Source organism: Camelina sativa, chromosome 9 (genome assembly GCF_000633955.1).
Source record: "Camelina sativa cultivar DH55 chromosome 9, Cs, whole genome shotgun sequence".
Taxonomy (NCBI): Eukaryota; Viridiplantae; Streptophyta; class Magnoliopsida; order Brassicales; family Brassicaceae; genus Camelina; species Camelina sativa.
The window spans coordinates 2,389,293-2,408,977 of NC_025693.1; the positions used below are offsets into that span (position 1 = coordinate 2,389,293).

The window sequence follows — 19,685 nt, forward strand, 5'->3', positions numbered from 1 at the left end:
TGCATCTGGAAGGACTTGGTTGAAAACCAAATAGGGAAGAAGGTCAAGGTGCTTAGAACTGATAACGGCTTAGAGTTCTGCAATTCTAAGTTCGATGAGTATTGTAAGAAGCATGGGATTGAACGTCACAGAACCTGCACATACACTCCTCAGCAGAATGGAGTAGCTGAAAGAATGAACAAGACACTTATGGAGAAGGTGAGGTGTTTACTAAATGAGTCTGGTCTAGAAGAATCTTTTTGGGCAGAAGCTGCATCAACAGCAGCTTATCTAGTAAATCGATCTCTTGCATCAGCGATTGATCATAACGTTCCTGAGGAGTTGTGGTTGAATAGAAAGCCAGGGTATAGACATCTTAGAAGGTTCGGTTTTGTGGCATATGTTCATCATGATCAAGGGAAGCTCAAACCGAGAGCTTTAAAAGGAATTTTTCTGGGATATCCACAAGGAATCAAAGGCTATAAGGTTTGGCTTCTCGAGGAAGAGAAATGTGTTATCAGTCGAAATGTGGTGTTTCATGAAGAAAAAGTGTACAAAGATCTCAGTTCAACGAGTCTAGTAAAGAGTCTGAAAAGAATGAAAACGTTGATCAGGTTAGAACTGAGGTTGTCAAGGTAGATGAAAAGAATGGAGAGAGTTCTGTTGAAGGTGGAGCTACGCAAATTGAGTTGAGTGATACGGAGACAGAGTCTGAATACTTTGAGCCTGAAGAAGTATTACCTGCAACAGGAAGCAGTTTGAAAGATTATCAATTGGCCAGAGACAGAGTAAGGAGAAATATTAAACCTCCTACTAAGCTTTCGGACTATGCTCAATTTGCATTTGCTCTCATGGCGGCTGAAGACATTGAGTGTGAAGAACCACAATGTTACCATGAAGCTAGAGATAGTCAAGAATGGGAAAAATGGAACTCAAGAATGGATGATGAAATGGACTCTCTGAAGAAGAATCATACATGGGATAATGTTGATCGTCCCAAGGATCAGAAGGTCATCAGTTGTAGATGGATTTACAAGAAGAAGCCTGGGATTCCAGGAGTAGAGCCAGAGAGATACAAGGCACGTCTGGTGGCTAGAGGGTTCACTCAGAAAAAGGGAGTTGATTATGATGAGGTATTTGCTCCTGTGGTTAAGCATATTTCTATAAGGATCTTGATGTCGTTTGTGGTGCAAGGTGACTTAGAGTTGGAGCAGATGGATGTCAAAACGGCATTCTTGCATGGTGATTTAGACAAACCGCTGTACATGGAGCAACCTGAAGGTTATGAGGTAAATGAAGGTAAATATCAGGTATGTATTCTCAAGAAGTCTCTGTACGGGTTAAAACAAGCACCGCGACAGTGGAATAGGAAATTTAATGAGTTCATATTGGAGCAAGGTTTTTCGAGAAGTGGACATGACTCATGTGTCTATGTGAGGCAAGTAAGCAAAGGTGAATATGTCTATCTTCTATTATATGTAGATGACATGTTGTTGGCAGCTAAGGATATGTCAGAGATAAAGAAGCTCAAGGAGGTTTTAAGCCAAAGGTTTGAGATGAAGGATATGGGGCCAGCTAGCAGAATTTTGGGTATTGACATAATCAGAGATAGAGAAAATGGAGTTCTGAAGCTGTCTCAAGCGAATTATGTGGAGAAGGTGCTTCAAAGGTTCAATATGTTCGGAGCTGATGCAGTTGATGTTCCCTTGGCTGCTCATTTCAAGCTAACGTCTGTGCAGAGTAATGCCGAGTGCATTGATACAAGTAAGACTCCTTATGCTAGTGCTATTGGTAGCATCATGTATGCAATGGTGGGAACTAGGTTTGATGTAGCTACGGCGGTAGGGTTGCTAAGTCGTTTTATGAGTAGACTAGGGAAGGTTCACTGGATTGCAGTCAAGTGGTTGTTGAAATATCTTAAGGGAACTAAGGATTTGACATTGGTGTATACTAAGGCAAAGGATTTTAGAGTTCAGGGTATTAGTGACTCTGATTATGCTGGTGATCTTGATAGAAGAAGGTCAACATCAGGTTATGTTTTTACTGTAGGAGGAAATACAGTAAGTTGGAGATCATGTCTTCAGAGCATCGTTACGTTATCTTCAACTGAGGCAGAGTACATCGCATTAACTGAGGCTGTAAAGGAAGCTTTGTGGATTCAAGGCTTACTAGAAGATATGGGTTTTAAGCAAGACAAGGTTTTGGTATGGTGCGATTATCAGTCGGCTATCTGTTTGTCCAAGAACAGTACGTTTCACGGCAAGACTAAGCATGTGGCGGTGAAATACAATTTTATCAGGGATGTGGTAGAAGAAGGGAATGTTGAGGTGCTCAAGATCGACACTGCCGTAAATCCTGCAGATATGCTTACTAAAGGCATACCGGTGAAAAAGTTTGAAGCAGCTTTAGAGTTTCTAAAGTTGCTCAACTAAGACGAGGAGTTCGTCACAGCCGAAGGTCAGGTCCATGTGAGTGCAGGTTCATGATAGAAAGGGTGAAATAGAATCAAGGTGGAGTGTTGTGGTTTTGGTTCTGGTTCAATTTCAGTAATCTGGTTGGTTTAGCTGGGTTATGAGTAATTGGAGCAGGCGGTTATTTCCGGTTTGGGATTGCTGATTAAACCGATCAGAAGAAGAGAAAGTCAGAGTCTCTAACTGCAGTGGAGTCTTAACTGTTATAACAGAAACGAATCGTTTCTTATCTTTATCTTCTTCATTCATTTCGTTACTCTTTGATCTTTTGTATTGTGAGAGAGAGAGAATCAAAGAGTGAATCCGCCATTGTTGTAAGCTCATTGAGCTGTATACTTCTATTTTCTAGTGGATTTGCCGGATTGATTCGGCCCCAGACGTAGACTTGATCATACCAATCTCGTCGAACTGGGTTAACAATTCTTGTGTCTCGCGTTTCTTAATTTTTTCTTTGTTTCGTTTCTTTCAAGCTTATCGAGTGATTCCGCAAGAGTCTTAGAGAGATTGATCAAGAGTATTGAGTAAATCTGTGCTCGATTCGTAACAGTTACGAACTCTCAAACTTAAAACATATCGAGGTTTGGCATAAAAAATTATATAACATAAAAAATATCAAGGTTTGGCATATTTTTGTCCATATATAGACCATTGCATGATTGTAGTATACACACTAAATAAGAAATAGTAATAACAAACCAAACGTGAACAACTTGTGGGTTTGTTTTTTTTTTTTTTTTTTTACAATGAGGGTTTGTTTTTCTTTTCACACTAAAGTTAAACATGGTCCTCCATCCTTCCTCATCATGTCTTACTTTTGTTACGAACTCTCAAACTTAAAACATATCGAACAAGTTTTGTTCATCCCATGACCATCTTTGATCCCCTAAGTCGGTAAAATTTGGAATCGAATGCGTCTTTCGCGACGGCTTCGTCTTCCAAAAATGCTCATACGTTGGAAAAGTTCAGGTTTAATTTAACGAGGCAACTGCATTTGTGTTATGGAAAAGTTATTGTGTAAACTAGTTTAATACAAACACATGGATAACTTACCATTCCTTTGTTCATTTCTTTTTTACAGCAAAATAATGTACACAACAAAAAAAAACAAAAAAGGTTCCTGGATTCTTAATAGATTTTTTTACAGAGTCAAATCAATCAGGAAGTCTCTTCTTCTTCAACCTAAACCAACAAAAACTTCAAGGAGAAAACTTCTGCATTATTTTTTTTTTAATAATTCACATAGGAAAAAAAATAAACCTTAGCAGAAATCCATGGAAGAGGATTGAGAAAACTATTTTTTTACATTTACTTCCCCTTCAAGTTATCATCATCATTATCTTCCCAGTCTTCTTGACCAAATATTTCCTCAATGATGTTGGAAGTTGGTAGAAGGTCGTTGTTCTTGGTCCAACAATCTGATGTGAGTCTCTGATCATCATACTTATACGACTCATCACCAGATCTGTGACACTCTCTGTTTTCGATTGGGTTGTGACTGAAGATCAAATTGGAGTCTTGTAACTCGAAGGACAAACATGAGTCGTCTTCCACATTTACCTCCTCACCGACACTGTCTCTTGAAGCTTTATCCATATATACACAATGAGCATCGTTACTTGGTGAGTCTTCTTCTTCTTCATCATCATCATCATCGCTGCTGTTGGTTTCTTCTTCCTCGTTATCTTCATACGAGGAGCGATTTCCATTGTTGTCTTCTTCCTCATCTAAAGATTTGGTGCTGTAAAAAATCTTATATTCAACTTGCCACTCGTCATCATCACTGTCGATGTCTAGTGCTTTGAACCGATTCTGAGCACCTCGTCTCCGCAAGATGAAGACATTGAAGTAGTAACTAACAAATTCCTTCATGGTTCTTGAAGGAAACGTTTCCTTTAATTGCCTCCAGAAGTTGCGACCCACTGAAAAAGGATGAGAGTACACAACCCTGTGAAAGAGATCTTCTTCGTCTTCAGTCCACAAGCTTGCAACTTCCTCCCCCATTCCACACAACCCCAACTCCAGAAACCTTTCGTACCCAATCCTTTCAACCATCCCTTCTCTGGCTTCCATGATATGTCGCTGCACACATCTTATAGAGTATTTATCTGAGCAAAGACATTCCTTTCTTCCTTGGCCAGTTCCACAAAGGTCTGAGTTAGGCATTGGTATGATGCACTTTCCCATTAGCTTCTCTTCCAAGTCACCGTTAGTACCCTCAGACCGATCAAGGACAAACTCAGGAATATCCGCCTGGTGGTTAGACCCAAGAGGAACTTGTTTCCTAGGTGGCTGATTCATCAGACAAGAATAAACGTCTCCCACTGGTGAAAGTGGCCTCCAGGTGAAATCCGAATCAGAAGATTGATTAGAAAGAGCTGACTGAGTCGACCCTCCAGACTGAGAATCTTCCTGACACAAATCGGTTATTGGGATCCACGAAAACGGTGCAGACGAGTCAAAACCCTTCTCAACATGAATAGCATCATTAGTCCACGTCGGGTTCCGACAAAGATCACTCAGACCGTCTACTGCAACAAGAAAAAAAAAAAAAACACCCAAAGTTAAAAACACTTGCTTTAAGATAAAACTTAGCAGAACAGAGTATATTAAATTCTAGCATTAGAGGTTTTCATTGTTACCTAAAACACCTGTCGTCTTCTTCTCCATAGAAGAAACATGATGATGATACGGATCAGCTTCGTCAAACTGGTTCAGCTGGTCATGGTTGTTATACGTTAGCTGTCTTGCATGTTTAGCATTGCACTCTTGCATCTCTTCAGCATCAAAAGGTCGCTTTAGTCCCATTTTTTGTTTTAGAACCTGAATGGTAAGAACCAAAGTCAATTTAGTAACTTTCTTTATAACATTCGTTAAGTTTTGTTACATATGGACAATTCCATAATTAGAGAGACAAAACGATGATTGATTTTGATGTTTTAAGGTAGATGTGGGTATTAGTGTAATTTTGATTTATTGTCAAAAAGTCTAAGGAATTATTTTTCCCCCAAATTAAAAAATCCCCAAATTCGAAACCTAACCCTAGAATTTTCAATTCACGTCTAAAACCACAAAATCAAGAGTCCAAAAATCAAGAATCAATCAATTTCAAGTACGAGGAACAAAAGCCCCAAATCAATTTTACAGATCTAACGATATAATAGGTACTCACGACGAACAAATTAGGGTTATAAAAAATTGGGGAAAACGTGAAATTAAGCCAGGGATGTTAAAAAGAATCGGTACCCAGAAAAACGCCTAAACAGATCTATCGATTTGTGATCAAAATCAAGAACTCAATTGAAAAAAACCCTAGCTTTGAAGATATCGAAGGATGGTATCAAAACAGGTATCAATCGACAGATAAAATTAAGAAGAAGAAGAAAATTACAATTGATTTGAAGATTGATCTGGGACAAGGAGAGGATCTGAGCGAATTTGTTCGAAAAAAAAGAAAAAAAAGAATTGGGAAATTTTCCAAGGCGGCTAGGGTTACGGTTCGAGTTTAGGATAGGAACAAAGGAGAGAGGCGTAAACTTATTAAAAATCCTCTCAAATAAGAAGTTACAAAAATAGCCTCAACTTAAACCAGCACGTGTAATCAACTTTGTTATCTAGGCTTATTTATTGGTTTAACTTAAACCGATCTAAACCGAAGTGAGAAAAATAATAGTATGATCTTAAAAAATCAGCTATAAATAAATCATCGCAATAATGGAAATCAAACAAAATCTTAAATAGAATTATACCTTGCAAAAAAATGACCAATTATTTAAAAAGGTAAAAACTTATTTATATATATTTTAAAATAATACTTTAACAAAAAAAAGAAGAAGGTAAAAACTCATTAGAAATGTAAGTTTTCCCCAACTGATGTTACATGTTCACATAGCAACTAAAATTGGATACATATTTGTGACTTCCTTCTGCTTTGATGAAACTATGTAGATGGATTAAAAAATTTATATGATTTTGCAAGATTTAATTTGTAGTAATTTTGTTTGATTTTTGCATCTTGTTGTTGTTTAAAGATGTTGAGCTCAAGCTCTTAACTAAATATGATATAGTTTTCATTTTATACGGCAACATCTTTGTTTCAACAAATTTATTGTGGTATCAATGCAATGGTGATGGTTGTGATGATCTGTGGACAACCTTGCAGTGTGGCACGTTATATAGCTTTTAACCTTAAAAGAATTTGGCAATTGTATTATTTAGAGATGGTAACCTGTAATAGCTAGTAGAAAAGAACCTAGAAAGGGTGATAAGGTAGTCAATAGATACAATTCAAGAGACGGTAAATAGTAGAATATTGTTAGATAGTCACATGTAATAGTTAACAAAGCTTCGTATAACAATAACATATTTGGAGATTTAGTGAAAACATGATTTTGACACACTTTGGGTACGAGCTATACGTATTCAGAGATAGAATTGATGACTCTTCTCTTGTGATTCACAACTCCTACGAAACATCTAACGTCCAAAGCGGATGATATTCCAAATAAACCTGAGACATCAAATTGACTATAGCAACCTAAAGCCTTGGAATATTTATAAGCGACTTCTCTTTATGAGGTAGACAAGAAGACAATATAAGAAATCATCAAAACGAAGTTGTTCAAATAGAGACGATTTGTAGACAATCTAATACAAACAGTGTAAAGGGACTGATCTATAAATCACTTGTACTAATTTGATCATGTTGTTTTTATAATGTTATACTAGGATATATCCCGTGCTTAAAGCACGGGTCAACATTTTTAAAAAAAATTATAATATAATAATTAAAATTATTGTTTTTTAAGTTATTTTGTTTGAGATAATATTTATTTAAAATTGTTATGTAAATCTATTAGTCTATTTGAATACTAATTATTTTAGAATATTATAGTATTTTATTTTTGATGTATTATTACAGTTTTATATTGGCATCATTATTATGTGAAATATAAAATAGTAATTTTAATATTATAATTGTGAGTAAATAAAAATTATTAATTTATTATTTATATAAATTTAGTTTTACCAACCTGCCAATGTGGAAATTAAAACACACATTTCATACAATGAATAATATATCTTCGTTTTAAAAAAAATAAAATCACAACATATACAAAAAAAATATGCATTTTAAATTATAAGTATTATATGAAAATTCCAAACAATTTGTAAATAAAATAAAATAAAGATGATAGGAGAATCATAATTTGAAAACTTAACAAAATCTTCGAATTTAGTTATTAAAAATAATTGTATTGTATACTTGGATATAAATTCTTAGTTTTTAAAATTCTGATTGGTTTATATATTTTTTTAAAAAAATAATTAGTAATTTCGTCCATAATTTATTAGATAGAGAAAATTACTTTTTAGATTTTTTAATATTTGATCCGTAAGTGTTTTTTATTTTTAATTAATTATATTTATTTAAATTAGTTAATTAAACTTAATTATTTTTTTCTAATGGCAATTGAATGTAATTTTTTACACATTTTAAGGTTAGTTTTATATTTGTACTTCTTAATTAATATAGTAGGATAATTGCCCAAGTTCGATCCTTATCCGTAATTTTTTTAATTTCGTTCTTGTTTTTTTTTTCTTCTGAATATTATTTAGGGATAAATAACAGTTTGTTGTGTTGTAAAATGTGAAGAAGATACTACTTAGAATTTGTTTTCTTTCAGTATTTAATTAGTGGGGACATATGAAAACGATTGCTTTGACGTTTTGTTGCCTGATTTGTTTTTTTTCCTCTTTTGCAATAAAATTATAATGACTTTCATTCCCGTAATAAGGACGATTTATTTTTATTTAAAAATTATTTGACGCAAAGAAAATCTCTTTTCTGAGTACATTTATTATTGAGTTAAAAAATTTTCTTTATGGTAGTGGATTGTTATTGCTCACCAATAACAACAACATAATAATGCTAATTAATTAATCATAGTAGTAGTGAATTTCAAGAAAACAATAAAATACTAAAAGAGACACCCAAAAGACAAAGAGACCAATTTAATAAATGCCACAAAAAGCAAAAGTGCACCACGAATTCGCAATTATTCTCCTCTCCATCGCAGCTTCTTTCATGACTGTTTTTTTGCTGGAAGAACAAACCAAAAAACAAAATTTAACAATTCTTGGTTTTATAAAGTTTTACTTACACACACTTTCTTAGATCTAAATTATAATTAAAATCACTTTAATTAATCTCTCTTAATCATCATTTAACACTTTGCTTATTAATCTTTATTCAGATAATAAAATAAAAAACGAACTCAACGCAGAGCAGAGTAAAAAAAAAAAAAGAGAGTGCCCATATAATTGGAATCTCACATTCTCTTCTCTCTCTTCTCTTCTTCTGAATCTCTCTCATTGCCATTGTTGTGTTTCTTGCTCTCTCTGAAATCTATTAACTTCGGTACGCATCTCAAAAACCCTAATTGATCTTTGTCGTGGATTTTTGTTTTTTTTTGCTGCATTTATTTTTTTTGATCTGATCTTGCTCGTCATTCTCGAGATCTCAATCATGGGTTTATCCATAGAATTGTTATAAAGCCTTTTTTTTTTTTGGTGAATATTTGTCGAGAGAAAAAAAGCAAAATTCGCTTAATGTATAGATTCACTAGAAGTGGTAATGTTTCTTTTTTTGGGAAAAAAGTTTTGATTTTTTTTCTTTTTTTTTTTGATCTGTGAGATTTGGTTGCAGGTGGGTTTGATTTGTTTGATGCTCAGATTTTGAATCTTTCCCGTAATTGGCATTGCCCTTTGGAGAGTTTAATCTTCAATTTTTGGTTACATCGAGATTTGGTTCTGAATTTTGGCATCTACTTACTTACTTACTACTAGTGCCAATTTCCTGATTTGGATCATAAAAGAGCTTGAGAGGTTTGTGGAATTGAATTGGCTTGATGAGGTAATGGATGAGACTATGTTACTTCCAAAAATTGAGACTTGTTTGAAAAGAAGCGGATGACAAAGTTTCTGTGGGCAGCAGCAAGAGGGATTAGTGGTGGTTTGATTTTTGTGATATGAGAGGAGGTTCTTGGTACAAGAGTGTTTCCTCTGTTTTTGGTCTCAGACCACGGATCAGAGGGTTACTTTTCTTCATTGTCGGTGTTGTGGCTTTAGTTACTATTATATCACCATTTACTTCGAATTCGTATGATTCTTCTTCAAGTTCGACACTTGTGCCCAACATTTATAGTAACTATAGGAGGATTAAGGAGCAAGCTGCTGTTGACTATCTTGATCTAAGGTCTCTCTCCTTAGGAGCTAGTCTTAAAGAGTTTCCTTTGTGTGGTAAAGAAAGAGAAAGCTATGTGCCTTGTTATAACATCACTGGGAATTTGCTTGCTGGGCTTCAAGAAGGTGAGGAGTTAGATCGACATTGCGAGTTTGAAAGAGAGAAGGAAAGATGTGTAGTTCGTCCTCCCAGAGACTATAAAATACCACTTAGGTGGCCACTTGGTAGAGATATCATATGGAGTGGGAACGTGAAGATAACCAAAGACCAGTTTCTTTCGTCAGGAACCGTGACAACGAGGTCTTTTCTTTTGACATACAGTTATAGTTTCCCCATGTATTTGGTTCTGTTTTGTAATTTCTCTAAATCCTTATTATCATTATTAGGTTAATGTTGCTTGAAGAGAATCAAATAACCTTTCACTCGGAGGATGGACAAGTCTTTGATGGAGTCAAAGACTATGCTCGTCAAATTGCTGAGATGATAGGTTTAGGAAGCGATACTGAATTTGCTCAAGCAGGTGTAAGTATTCTTAGTCTTATCATCGTACACATCAACTTTTCAGCTCCAGTTTTTCAGATTTTTCTCATGCTTTCAGGTACGAACTGTGTTAGACATTGGTTGTGGCTTTGGTAGCTTTGGTGCACATTTAGTGTCTTTGAAGTTGATGCCTATATGTATTGCTGAGTATGAGGCAACTGGGAGCCAAGTCCAGTTAGCTCTAGAGAGAGGCCTTCCTGCAATGATTGGCAATTTCTTTTCAAAACAGCTTCCTTACCCAGCATTGTCTTTTGACATGGTCCATTGTGCTCAATGTGGCACTACTTGGGATATCAAAGGTAAATTACATCAACATGTGTCGGGAGTGTGATACGTTGTCTTTAAGTTTCTTAGGTTGAAATCTGGTAATTTGGATAATTGTGCTGATATGGCGACGTTCTGTTTTTTTCCTTAAGCAGATGCAATGCTACTTTTGGAAGTGGATCGTGTTCTGAAACCTGGTGGATACTTTGTTTTAACATCTCCTACGAACAAAGCACAAGGAAACTCACCGGATACTAAGAAAACGAGCATTTCGACAAGGGTTGATGAGTTATCAAAGAAAATCTGCTGGAGTATAACAGCTCAGCAGGACGAGACGTTTCTTTGGCAGAAAACTACAGATTTAAATTGCTATTCGTCTCGGTAAGTAGAATCTTGAGACATGTTCTTGGTGAAAGTGTAAGTTTTGGTTTTCCTCTACTGATGCTTTTCTTGGTTTGTGTAGTTCCCAAGCTTCTATACCTCTTTGCAAAGACGGAGATAGTGTTCCGTATTACCACCCACTGGTTCCATGTATAAGCGGAACCACGAGTAAACGCTGGATTCCTATTCAGAACAGGTCTGCTGTTGCAGGAACAACCTCAGCTGGGCTTGAAACTCATGGAAAGTATCTCTTTTGATAGCCACTTCATTGCTTCTTATTCACTTGGTACTTTCAGATTGTAACATCTTGTTTTCGATTATATTGAATATTTCAGGTTTGAAACCTGAAGAATTCATTGAGGATACACAAATATGGAGATCAGCGCTGAAAAATTATTGGTCCTTGCTTACGCCTCTAATATTCTCTGACCACCCGAAGAGACCCGGTGATGAAGATCCTCTCCCTCCTTTTAACATGATACGCAACGTGATGGACATGAATGCTCGTTTTGGGAATTTGAATGCGGCTTTACTTGACGAAGGCAAATCAGCTTGGGTTATGAATGTTGTCCCAGTCAATGCACGTAACACTCTTCCTATCATACTTGATCGTGGTTTCGCCGGTGTTCTACATGACTGGTGAGTGTGTTTTCTTGCCTTTGAAACTCGCATAAAAACTATTTCCTTTGAACTATGATGATATGGTTAAACGCACCAAAACTGTTTTTTATTCATTTTGTAGGTGTGAACCATTCCCAACATATCCTAGAACGTACGACATGCTTCATGCCAATGAACTTCTTACACATCTTAGCTCTGAGCGATGCAGTCTAATGGACTTATTCTTGGAGATGGATCGGATTCTTCGACCTGAGGTTCTTATACTAACACCATTCCTTTATTTCCCATAAGATCCTGAAACCTTAATTAGTAATAAACTTGACATACATGTGAATGGTTTTAATAGGGATGGGTTGTTCTAAGTGACAAGGTGGGAGTAATTGAGATGGCTCGAGCACTAACAGCTCGAGTGCGATGGGAAGCACGAGTCATTGATCTTCAAGATGGTAGTGACCAAAGACTTCTTGTCTGTCAGAAACCATTCCTTAAAAAATAACTGAAAAGCAACATCAAAAAGTTTTCATGCTTCTTTCACTTCACCATATAAACAACACTCACTACACAGTCTTTTTCACTGGTAAGATCTCTCTCTCTTACTTCAACCGAAATCAAAATCTGGAGCTTCTAAGTAATCAACCAAAATGTTATTTGTTTATAAACAGATCCAAATTTATATATCTCCTGCAAACTCTGGAGAGAGATCATATCTTTTTGTTTTTGTTATTTCTGGATGGCTTTTTAAAATCTTGAGAAGGAGGCTGGCTCTATATGTAAGTGGAAGCTGTAGCTATGAGTAGATGAAAGAGTTTAGATTCAAATATTCTTTAATTTTTCTTTTTCCTCTTTAAATATTGCTCTGGAACAAAAAAAAAAAATGTAGCTATATATATTTCATTCATCCAATTTTTGTTTGCTCTTTGATTTTTGTAAACAGGGATTATTTCTTTTTATTTTATATTCCACAATGTATCTTTTTTTGAAAGATTGAGATGATTAGTAGAATGAGTTTTCTACATGAAACATGTTTATAAACTTTGAATCTTACCTCTTTAAGTGCAAAAAATTTCAGGATTTTTTGTATGATTTGATGGAAATAGAAAAATGTCAGAAAAGTGGAGATGCGAGGGATCGAACCCCGTGCCTCTCGCATGCAAAGCGAGCGCTCTACCATTTGAGCTACATCCCCAATTGATTATTATCTTCCAATATTTTTATATATTCGAATATATCTCTTATTCAAGAAGTAGTAGCGTTCAATGTATTGTGAGCGATATGGTAAAGTTTACATAATCGAAAAATTTAACTTAAGAAAATATATTAAAAAAAAAACAAAAAAGAAGAATTTACATAACAATAATATACATAATAATTTATAATTCTTCTAATGTGATATATAGACACCACCAATAATTTTAGGATATATATATATATATAGATGTTTTCCTCTTTTTGATAGATTTATATACATGCCCTAATCCTGTTAAATATTGAATATGCAAATGAAATTTACTTTTTAAGTTATTACTACGTGTCAAAATTATTTGATCAAACTAAATTCTAGAATCTTGTTTTACCAACTTTTTTTCATGTTTATTCATTTGTTAAATTGATATAGTTTTCATTCTACCTAGCTCCGTCTCAAAAAAAAAAAACGAGTTAGATTATAAAACGTAACTGATAATTTTTTCACAAAGTCAGTGGGACAGGGGTTCCTCTCCCCGATGCCAAGTTGATGGTTCTTGGAAAGGTACAGACCCCTACCAGGGTTTGGGCTGGTGGTGTTGCAGTGGAGAGCTTACAACGATCTTGTTGGGAGCACAGAGTCATCGTCGGAGTATATCCCCTCTACATGCAGAATTACAAGCGTTGATCTGGACTATGGAGTCTTTACTGGTGGCTGGAATCAATTGTCAGGCTTTTGAGATGGATAGCGTAGAGCTAACGGCGATGGTGCAGACGCCGGAAGACTGGCTGCCTTTTTCTAATCTGTTAGAGGATTTCTCACTGTTTCGAAGTTCCTATACCTCCTTCACCCTCACCAGGATTCCTCGAGACGCCAATGTTAGAGCCGACTGCCTAGCTCGATCTTCACGATCTCTACCTTCAGATTCTACCTTTGTAAACTCGTATCCTCCTGTTTGGGCAACCAATCATGGAGTTATATTTTAATTATTATAATTTGGTTGAAAAAAAAAAAAAAATTCCACAAAGTCTTCCTAGGATTATGTCACTAAAGTCCATATGTTTTCATATTTATTAAACTAATCAATGTGCCATATGCATGCTTTAGAATATTAATTGTGAGCGATATGGTTCTACTTATATGGGTATGTTTAAGTGTAGTTTTTTTTTTAACGGAGTAATGTGGCAATAATGTTCGTTAGCTGACGAAAGCCAAAAAAAAGAATTATAGAAAAAGAGTTTTGGGGATTGCTTAAGAAGCAGTTTGTTTACGAACTAATTTAGATCTCGATATGGTTTAGCGTACATACACTCATATATTTGACCAATGTTTTTAAACCCGACTCAGAAAGCGAACCGGACAACTTTCTGGGTCACTGGACCGATCCGGTCCGATCGTGGATCATTATTAATTTACTGAATTTCATTATATTTTATATATATATATATGTTTATACTTTGGTTTTATGAATTTCTAAACAATATTTTTCCATATCTTTTTTTATTAGTTAGTATATATTTTTGAAAAATAATTATAAAATTATATTTCTTATGATTTTAAAATTTAAATCCAACCAAGCGTCGATAGCTCAATTGGTAAAGACTCTCTGGCAAAGTCTAGAGATCGCTGGTTCGAGGGACGGCGCTTGGGAGGAGACCATATAAAATGCTCTGGTCCCTGGCTAGAGAGGATGTACGGGCCTAGGCCCAGAACCTTTTAGTAATTCAAAAAAAAAAATTTTAATCCAAATAAGAACAGCAAAATATAATAGGAGAACTAATAAAAAAATTTATTTCTACCTTCCACATGAATTAATATTAAAAAAATGTGATTGAACGAAATAAAAAAGAAGGAAACCAGGTACACTCAAATTTTGTCCCACATTGAAGGATGGGGCATTCTCAAAAATGCCCCTTTTTCCATATCTTTTTGAAAAGGGGTATATCAAAAGGGGCATTTTTAACAAATTATTAAAAATGCCCCTTTTGATATACTCCTTTTCAAAAATACCCTCTTTTCTGGTCATTTTTATTTATGCCCTCTTTTAATTTTTAATGACTATTTTACCCTTATATGAAAATTTTTTTATTCAATAAAAAGAAAAACAAAATTTTCCCGCCAAAAATTTTCCGACATATTTTCCCGCCAAAAATTTTTCGAAAAAATTTTCCCGCCAAAATTTTTTTTGTCAAAAAAATTTTGATAAAAAATTTCGAAAAAAAGAATTTCCCGCCAAAAAAAATTTACAAGGTTTTTAAAAGGTTTTATAAGGTTTCTACCTTATAAAAGCCTTATAAACACCTTGTAAAGGCTTTTACAATATTTTTTAAAGAGTTTTAAAAGGTTTTTTAAACAACTTGTAAACATTTTTACAAGATTTTTAAAAGGTTTTTAAAAGGTTTTAAAAGGTTTGTAAAAGGTTTTTAAAAGGTTTTTAAAGGTTTTTAAAAAGTTTTTAAAAGGTTTTCAAATGGTTTTTAAAAGGATTTTTAAAAGGTTTTTAAACACCTTCTAAACGCTTTTACAATGTTTTTAAAAACCTTGTAGAAGTTTTTATAAGAAGGGTTTTAAAAGGTTTTTAAACACCTTGTAAATGCTTATAAAAAGTTTTTAAAAGCGTTTACAAGGTGTTTAAAAATCTTTTAAAGCATTTACAAGCTTTTTAAAAGCATTTACAAGGTTTTTAAAAGCATTTACAAGGTTTTTAAAAGGTAAAAATTTCAATATTTTTGGCGGGAAATTTTTTCGATTTTGGCGGGAAATAATAATTTGTTCGGGAAAAATTTTCGATTTTGGCGGGAAATTTTTTTGGCGGGAAAATATTTTCGATTTTGATGACTGTACATTCTTGCTGTCACTCAAAAAAGGGTAATTTGGTCATTTTGTATGTAAAGAGGGATAGTTTTAAAAATGGTCAACATGAAGGGGTATTTTTAAAAAGAGATATGGAAAAAGGGGCATTTTTGAGAATGCCAATAAAGAAAGCAGTACATGATTTGGTCTTTATATATATGTCCGTTTAAGTGTATGATTTGAGTGTTGAAATTGACCCAAATTGACCCTGACCGCTGGTTAAACCGCCGGTTAACGGGTTTTAATCGGGGTTTTCCAGTTTTAGCCAGGTTTTTTAGTATCCAGTTTTTAAGTAATATCCGGATCAGAATACCTTCCGATTCGCGGTTAAACCGGTTCGACTGGCCGGTCCGGTCCAGATTTTAAAACTTGTATTTGACAGATACAACTTTACGACAAAGATTATAAAGAAACGAAAAGGTCGGAAATTTCAACAAAATAATTATAATATCATTTCAATCTTATTATAAAATAGAGTTGCAAGGGTGCACACAAAAAAATAGAGTTGCAATATCATTAAATCTATTGTAGAGAGAAAAAAACATAAACGACGAAATAGGAATAACTAATATTTCGAATACTTTATTAGGCTATTGATATAAATAAAAAACCTTCAACATAAAATACTTCATTAAAAATAAATAAAAAATAGTTGATAAGAATTTAGACTTGGTCCGTGGTAAGACAAGACCATAAGGTCCATAAGTGATAGAAGACGCATGAAATTATTAAGAGACTGGCGACAATGCCGCATGAAATTAGTAAGATAGTTAGGGTCGAAAGACTCATTTTGTTTGTTTCTTCAACGCAACGAAAATTGTTTCTTCTAACTCTTTCTCTCGTATCTTCCTTCTCTTCTAAATAAGCTTCTTATGACACATTAGAGTCATATAATGCATAAATATATATAATTCCTAATTTCCTATTTGCCTTATCTCCTTAACTTGCTAATTAAAGTTTACATAATCGAAAAATTTAACTTAAGAAAATATATTTAAAAAAACGAAAAAGAAGAATTTACATAACAATAATATACATAATACATATATAATTCTTCTAATGTGATATATAGACACCGCCAATCATTTTAGGATATATATAGATGTTTTCCTCTTTTTGATAGATTTATATACATGCCCTAATCCTGTTAAATCTTATTATATAAAGTATGGTTTCAAAAGTTACTAACTCACCAGATCGTGACACGTGTCAATTTTAAAAATTACTAATTCACCATGTCGTGACAAGTGTCAATTTTACACAAATTTCCAACTATAAAAAAAAAATCTTTTAAAAAAATCAAGAAATAAAAAAATACTAATCATAAATCTTATTATATAAAGTTGGGTTTTGAAAGTTAGTCATTAACAGGATCATGACACGTGTCAAGTATATTGATAAAATTAGTTTATTTAAAATAGACAAGTTATTATTACAGAGATAAAATAATAATAAATACAAGGTGATGATTTTACTATTTTGCCAATATTTTATAAAAGGACAAGGCAAAAAATATAAATTACAATTGATGGGTTTTCTTTTCTTTATAAAAGACAAAGAAAACAATCTTATTATATAAAGTATGGTTTCAAAAGCTACTAACTCACCAGATCGTGACAAGTGTCAATTTTACACAAATTTCCAACTATAAAAGAAAAATCTTTAAAAAAAATCAAGAAATAAAAAAAATACTTATCATAAATCTTATTATATAAAGTTGGGTTTTGAAAGTTAGTCATTAACAGGATCATGACACGTGTCAACTGTCAAGTATATTGATAAAATTAGTTTATTTAAAATAGACAAATTATTATTACAGAGATAAAATAATAATAAATACAAGGTGATGATTTCACTATTTTGCCAAAATTTTATAAAAGGACAAGGCAAAAAAAATTACAATTGATGGGTTTTCTTTTCTTTCTACAAGATAAAAGAAAACAATCTTATTATATAGAATATGATTTTAAAAGTTACTAACTCACCAGATCGTGACACATGTCAATTTTAAAAAATATAAATCATAGTATTATTACATAGACAAATTCGGGGAGAAAATAAAAAAAAATAAATAAACAGATTAAACTATAAAATAAGTAAAGGAAGCGAAAAAAAAAAAAAGAGGGACAAGCCCATTTGTGTGAGACCCAACAATCTCTGAGCTATCTACGCTTGTTGATTAAAAAAAAAAAATTGTTTGACCTAGGAGGATCGGAGGAGCTGTAAAGTTTTTGTTCGTCTTACGCCTCCTGTTGTTGTATCCTTGATAACATGAAAGAGGAAGGAATCCAAACAGTTGAAGATAGACAACTTCTCGGACAGATGGGGACGGAGTTGAGGAAGAGTTGGATTTTGAAGATAGACAACTTCTCAGACAGGAAAGAGGTTATGAAGTCGATGCCCTTCTCATGCGGCGGCTGCGAATGGTAATGATAACGAAAGTTAATATGTAAAACAAACTCAATTCAGAAATGATAAAACGATACAACGTTCATAGGAAACGCAGCAACGTCATCTCACCAGCAAGAATCTCAAGGAGAGAAACCGGCTAAGCGATGAGGCACAAGATCTCAAAAGTTTACAAGTTCAGATATTATTTTCGATAAGATGAAAGAGAGCTAACACATGCTCTATATACTACTACTACCATTAACAGTTTATTAAACCGCCGTGACGTTGACGTCTCTGCAACAACCGACACTTCCAACTTCACAGCTCATCGTACAGCTCACTATTCGCACGTGTTCTTTATTCCTCTTATCCTCTTCCCACGTGCTAATTGCCAGCTCCCTTATACTATATCAAAGCTTCCCCGGTTGAAGAACCTTGTCCACAAGGTTCAAAGGCTGGAAACTTCCTCTGTAAGTCAAAAAGAAATTCCCAAGTCGCATCAGCGTCTGTCTCGTTTGTCCACTGAACCAACACTTTTGTTGCAGCAAGTCCTTGACGTTTGACCATCTTCCTATCCAGAATCTTCATTGGTTCCTTAATGAGAACATCAGCAACTACGGACGGCAGTTGAGTCGAGGTGAGCACATTACCTACTGCTGCCTTTAACTGCGAGACATGAAACACGGGATGCACCAGCGACCCTGCAGGCAACAAAAGTTTGTATGCGACCTTACCACAACGATCAACCACTTTATAAGGGCCAAAGTATTTCGGAGACAACTTCGAACTCTTACGAACCACCATTGAACCTTGACGATACGGCTGCAGCTTCACAAAAACAGAGTCACCAATAGCAAATTCCCTTTCAGAACGATGAGAATCCGCAAACTGTTTCATCCTGTGTTGAGCTCGCAGCAAATGGAACTTTAAGATCAGCAGCATTCGCTCCCTCTCCTCCAAACTTCGAGCTACAACAGCCACTTTAGATTCACCAAGTAAGTAAGGAAGGTGGATTGGTGGAGCTTGACCATAGACCGCTTCAAAAGGACTGATCTGAGTTGCCGTGTGAAAGTTTGTATTGTACCACAGTTCAGCAAGAGGTAACCATTGACACCATAGGTGAGGTCGATCACTGCACATACAACGAAGGTAAGTTTCCAAACAACGATTCACCACCTCAGTCTGCCCATCGCTCTGTGGATGATACGCACTAGAAAACTTCAACTCCACGCCTTACAATGTGAACAATTCTTTCCAAAACGTGCTAAGGAAAACCGTGTCTCGGTCACTAACAATGGTGCGTGGACAACCATGGAGCTTATAAACTGTGTCCATGAATGCTTGTGCGACTGTCATCGCGGTATACGGGTGTGCTAACGCCATAAAGTGAGCGCCTTGGTAAGTCTGTCTACCACCACAAAAATAACAGTCTTACCAGCATATTCAGGCAACCCATCAATAAAATCCATAGAGAGGTCTGTCCAAATAGCTTCAGGGATCTCTAGAGGCTGAAGTAAACCAGGATAAGCTGCTGTATCATATTTGCACTGTTGACAAATGGAACAACTTCGTATGTAGTTCTGAATGTCGAGTGCCATTCCACGCCAATAGAACAATCCTTTAACCTTTTGATATGTAGCATCTCTGCCTGAATGACCTCCAGAACCCGAACAATGCATCCATTGTAAAATAGAATCACGAAGTTGAGAATCATTTGGCACAACAATCTTGCTTTTCCTCCTTAACACAGACTGAACCC

General features: G+C 34.8%; 2 protein-coding genes and 1 non-coding gene across 6 annotated transcripts; 1 reads left to right on the top strand and 2 right to left on the bottom strand.

Annotated features, from left to right (window-relative positions):
- On the bottom strand, positions 3,489 to 5,962 carry LOC104710260. 2 transcript variants are annotated; one of them, XM_010426836.2, is made up of 3 exons: positions 5,839 to 5,962; positions 5,090 to 5,270; positions 3,489 to 4,975 (listed from the first exon to the last, which is right to left on the bottom strand). In XM_010426836.2, exons 2-3 carry the CDS (start codon positions 5,253 to 5,255, stop codon positions 3,756 to 3,758), a joined length of 1,386 nt encoding a protein of 461 aa, XP_010425138.1. In that variant the 5' UTR covers positions 5,256 to 5,270; positions 5,839 to 5,962; the 3' UTR covers positions 3,489 to 3,755. The 2 variants fall into 2 exon arrangements, with proteins under 2 accessions (XP_010425138.1, XP_010425137.1); XM_010426835.2 differs by having other exon boundaries at positions 3,489 to 4,978.
- LOC104710261 (probable methyltransferase PMT5) lies at positions 8,550 to 12,327 on the top strand. Of its 3 annotated transcripts, XR_002033162.1 has the most exons (10): positions 8,551 to 8,868; positions 9,157 to 9,993; positions 10,080 to 10,215; positions 10,292 to 10,532; positions 10,653 to 10,878; positions 10,961 to 11,118; positions 11,214 to 11,517; positions 11,621 to 11,753; positions 11,846 to 12,076; positions 12,162 to 12,327. XR_002033162.1 is itself a non-coding variant. In XM_019229288.1 (9 exons), the coding sequence occupies exons 2-9, from the start codon at positions 9,479 to 9,481 to the stop codon at positions 11,993 to 11,995; spliced, it is 1,863 nt and encodes a 620-aa protein (XP_019084833.1). In that variant the 5' UTR covers positions 8,550 to 8,868; positions 9,145 to 9,478. The 3 variants fall into 3 exon arrangements, 2 of the variants coding, with proteins under 2 accessions (XP_019084833.1, XP_010425141.1); XM_019229288.1 differs by lacking the exon at positions 12,162 to 12,327 and having other exon boundaries at positions 8,550 to 8,868; positions 9,145 to 9,993; positions 11,846 to 11,995; XM_010426839.2 differs by having other exon boundaries at positions 11,846 to 12,327.
- TRNAA-UGC lies at positions 12,613 to 12,685 on the bottom strand. The gene has a single exon. It is a non-coding gene; the product is annotated as a tRNA-Ala (tRNA).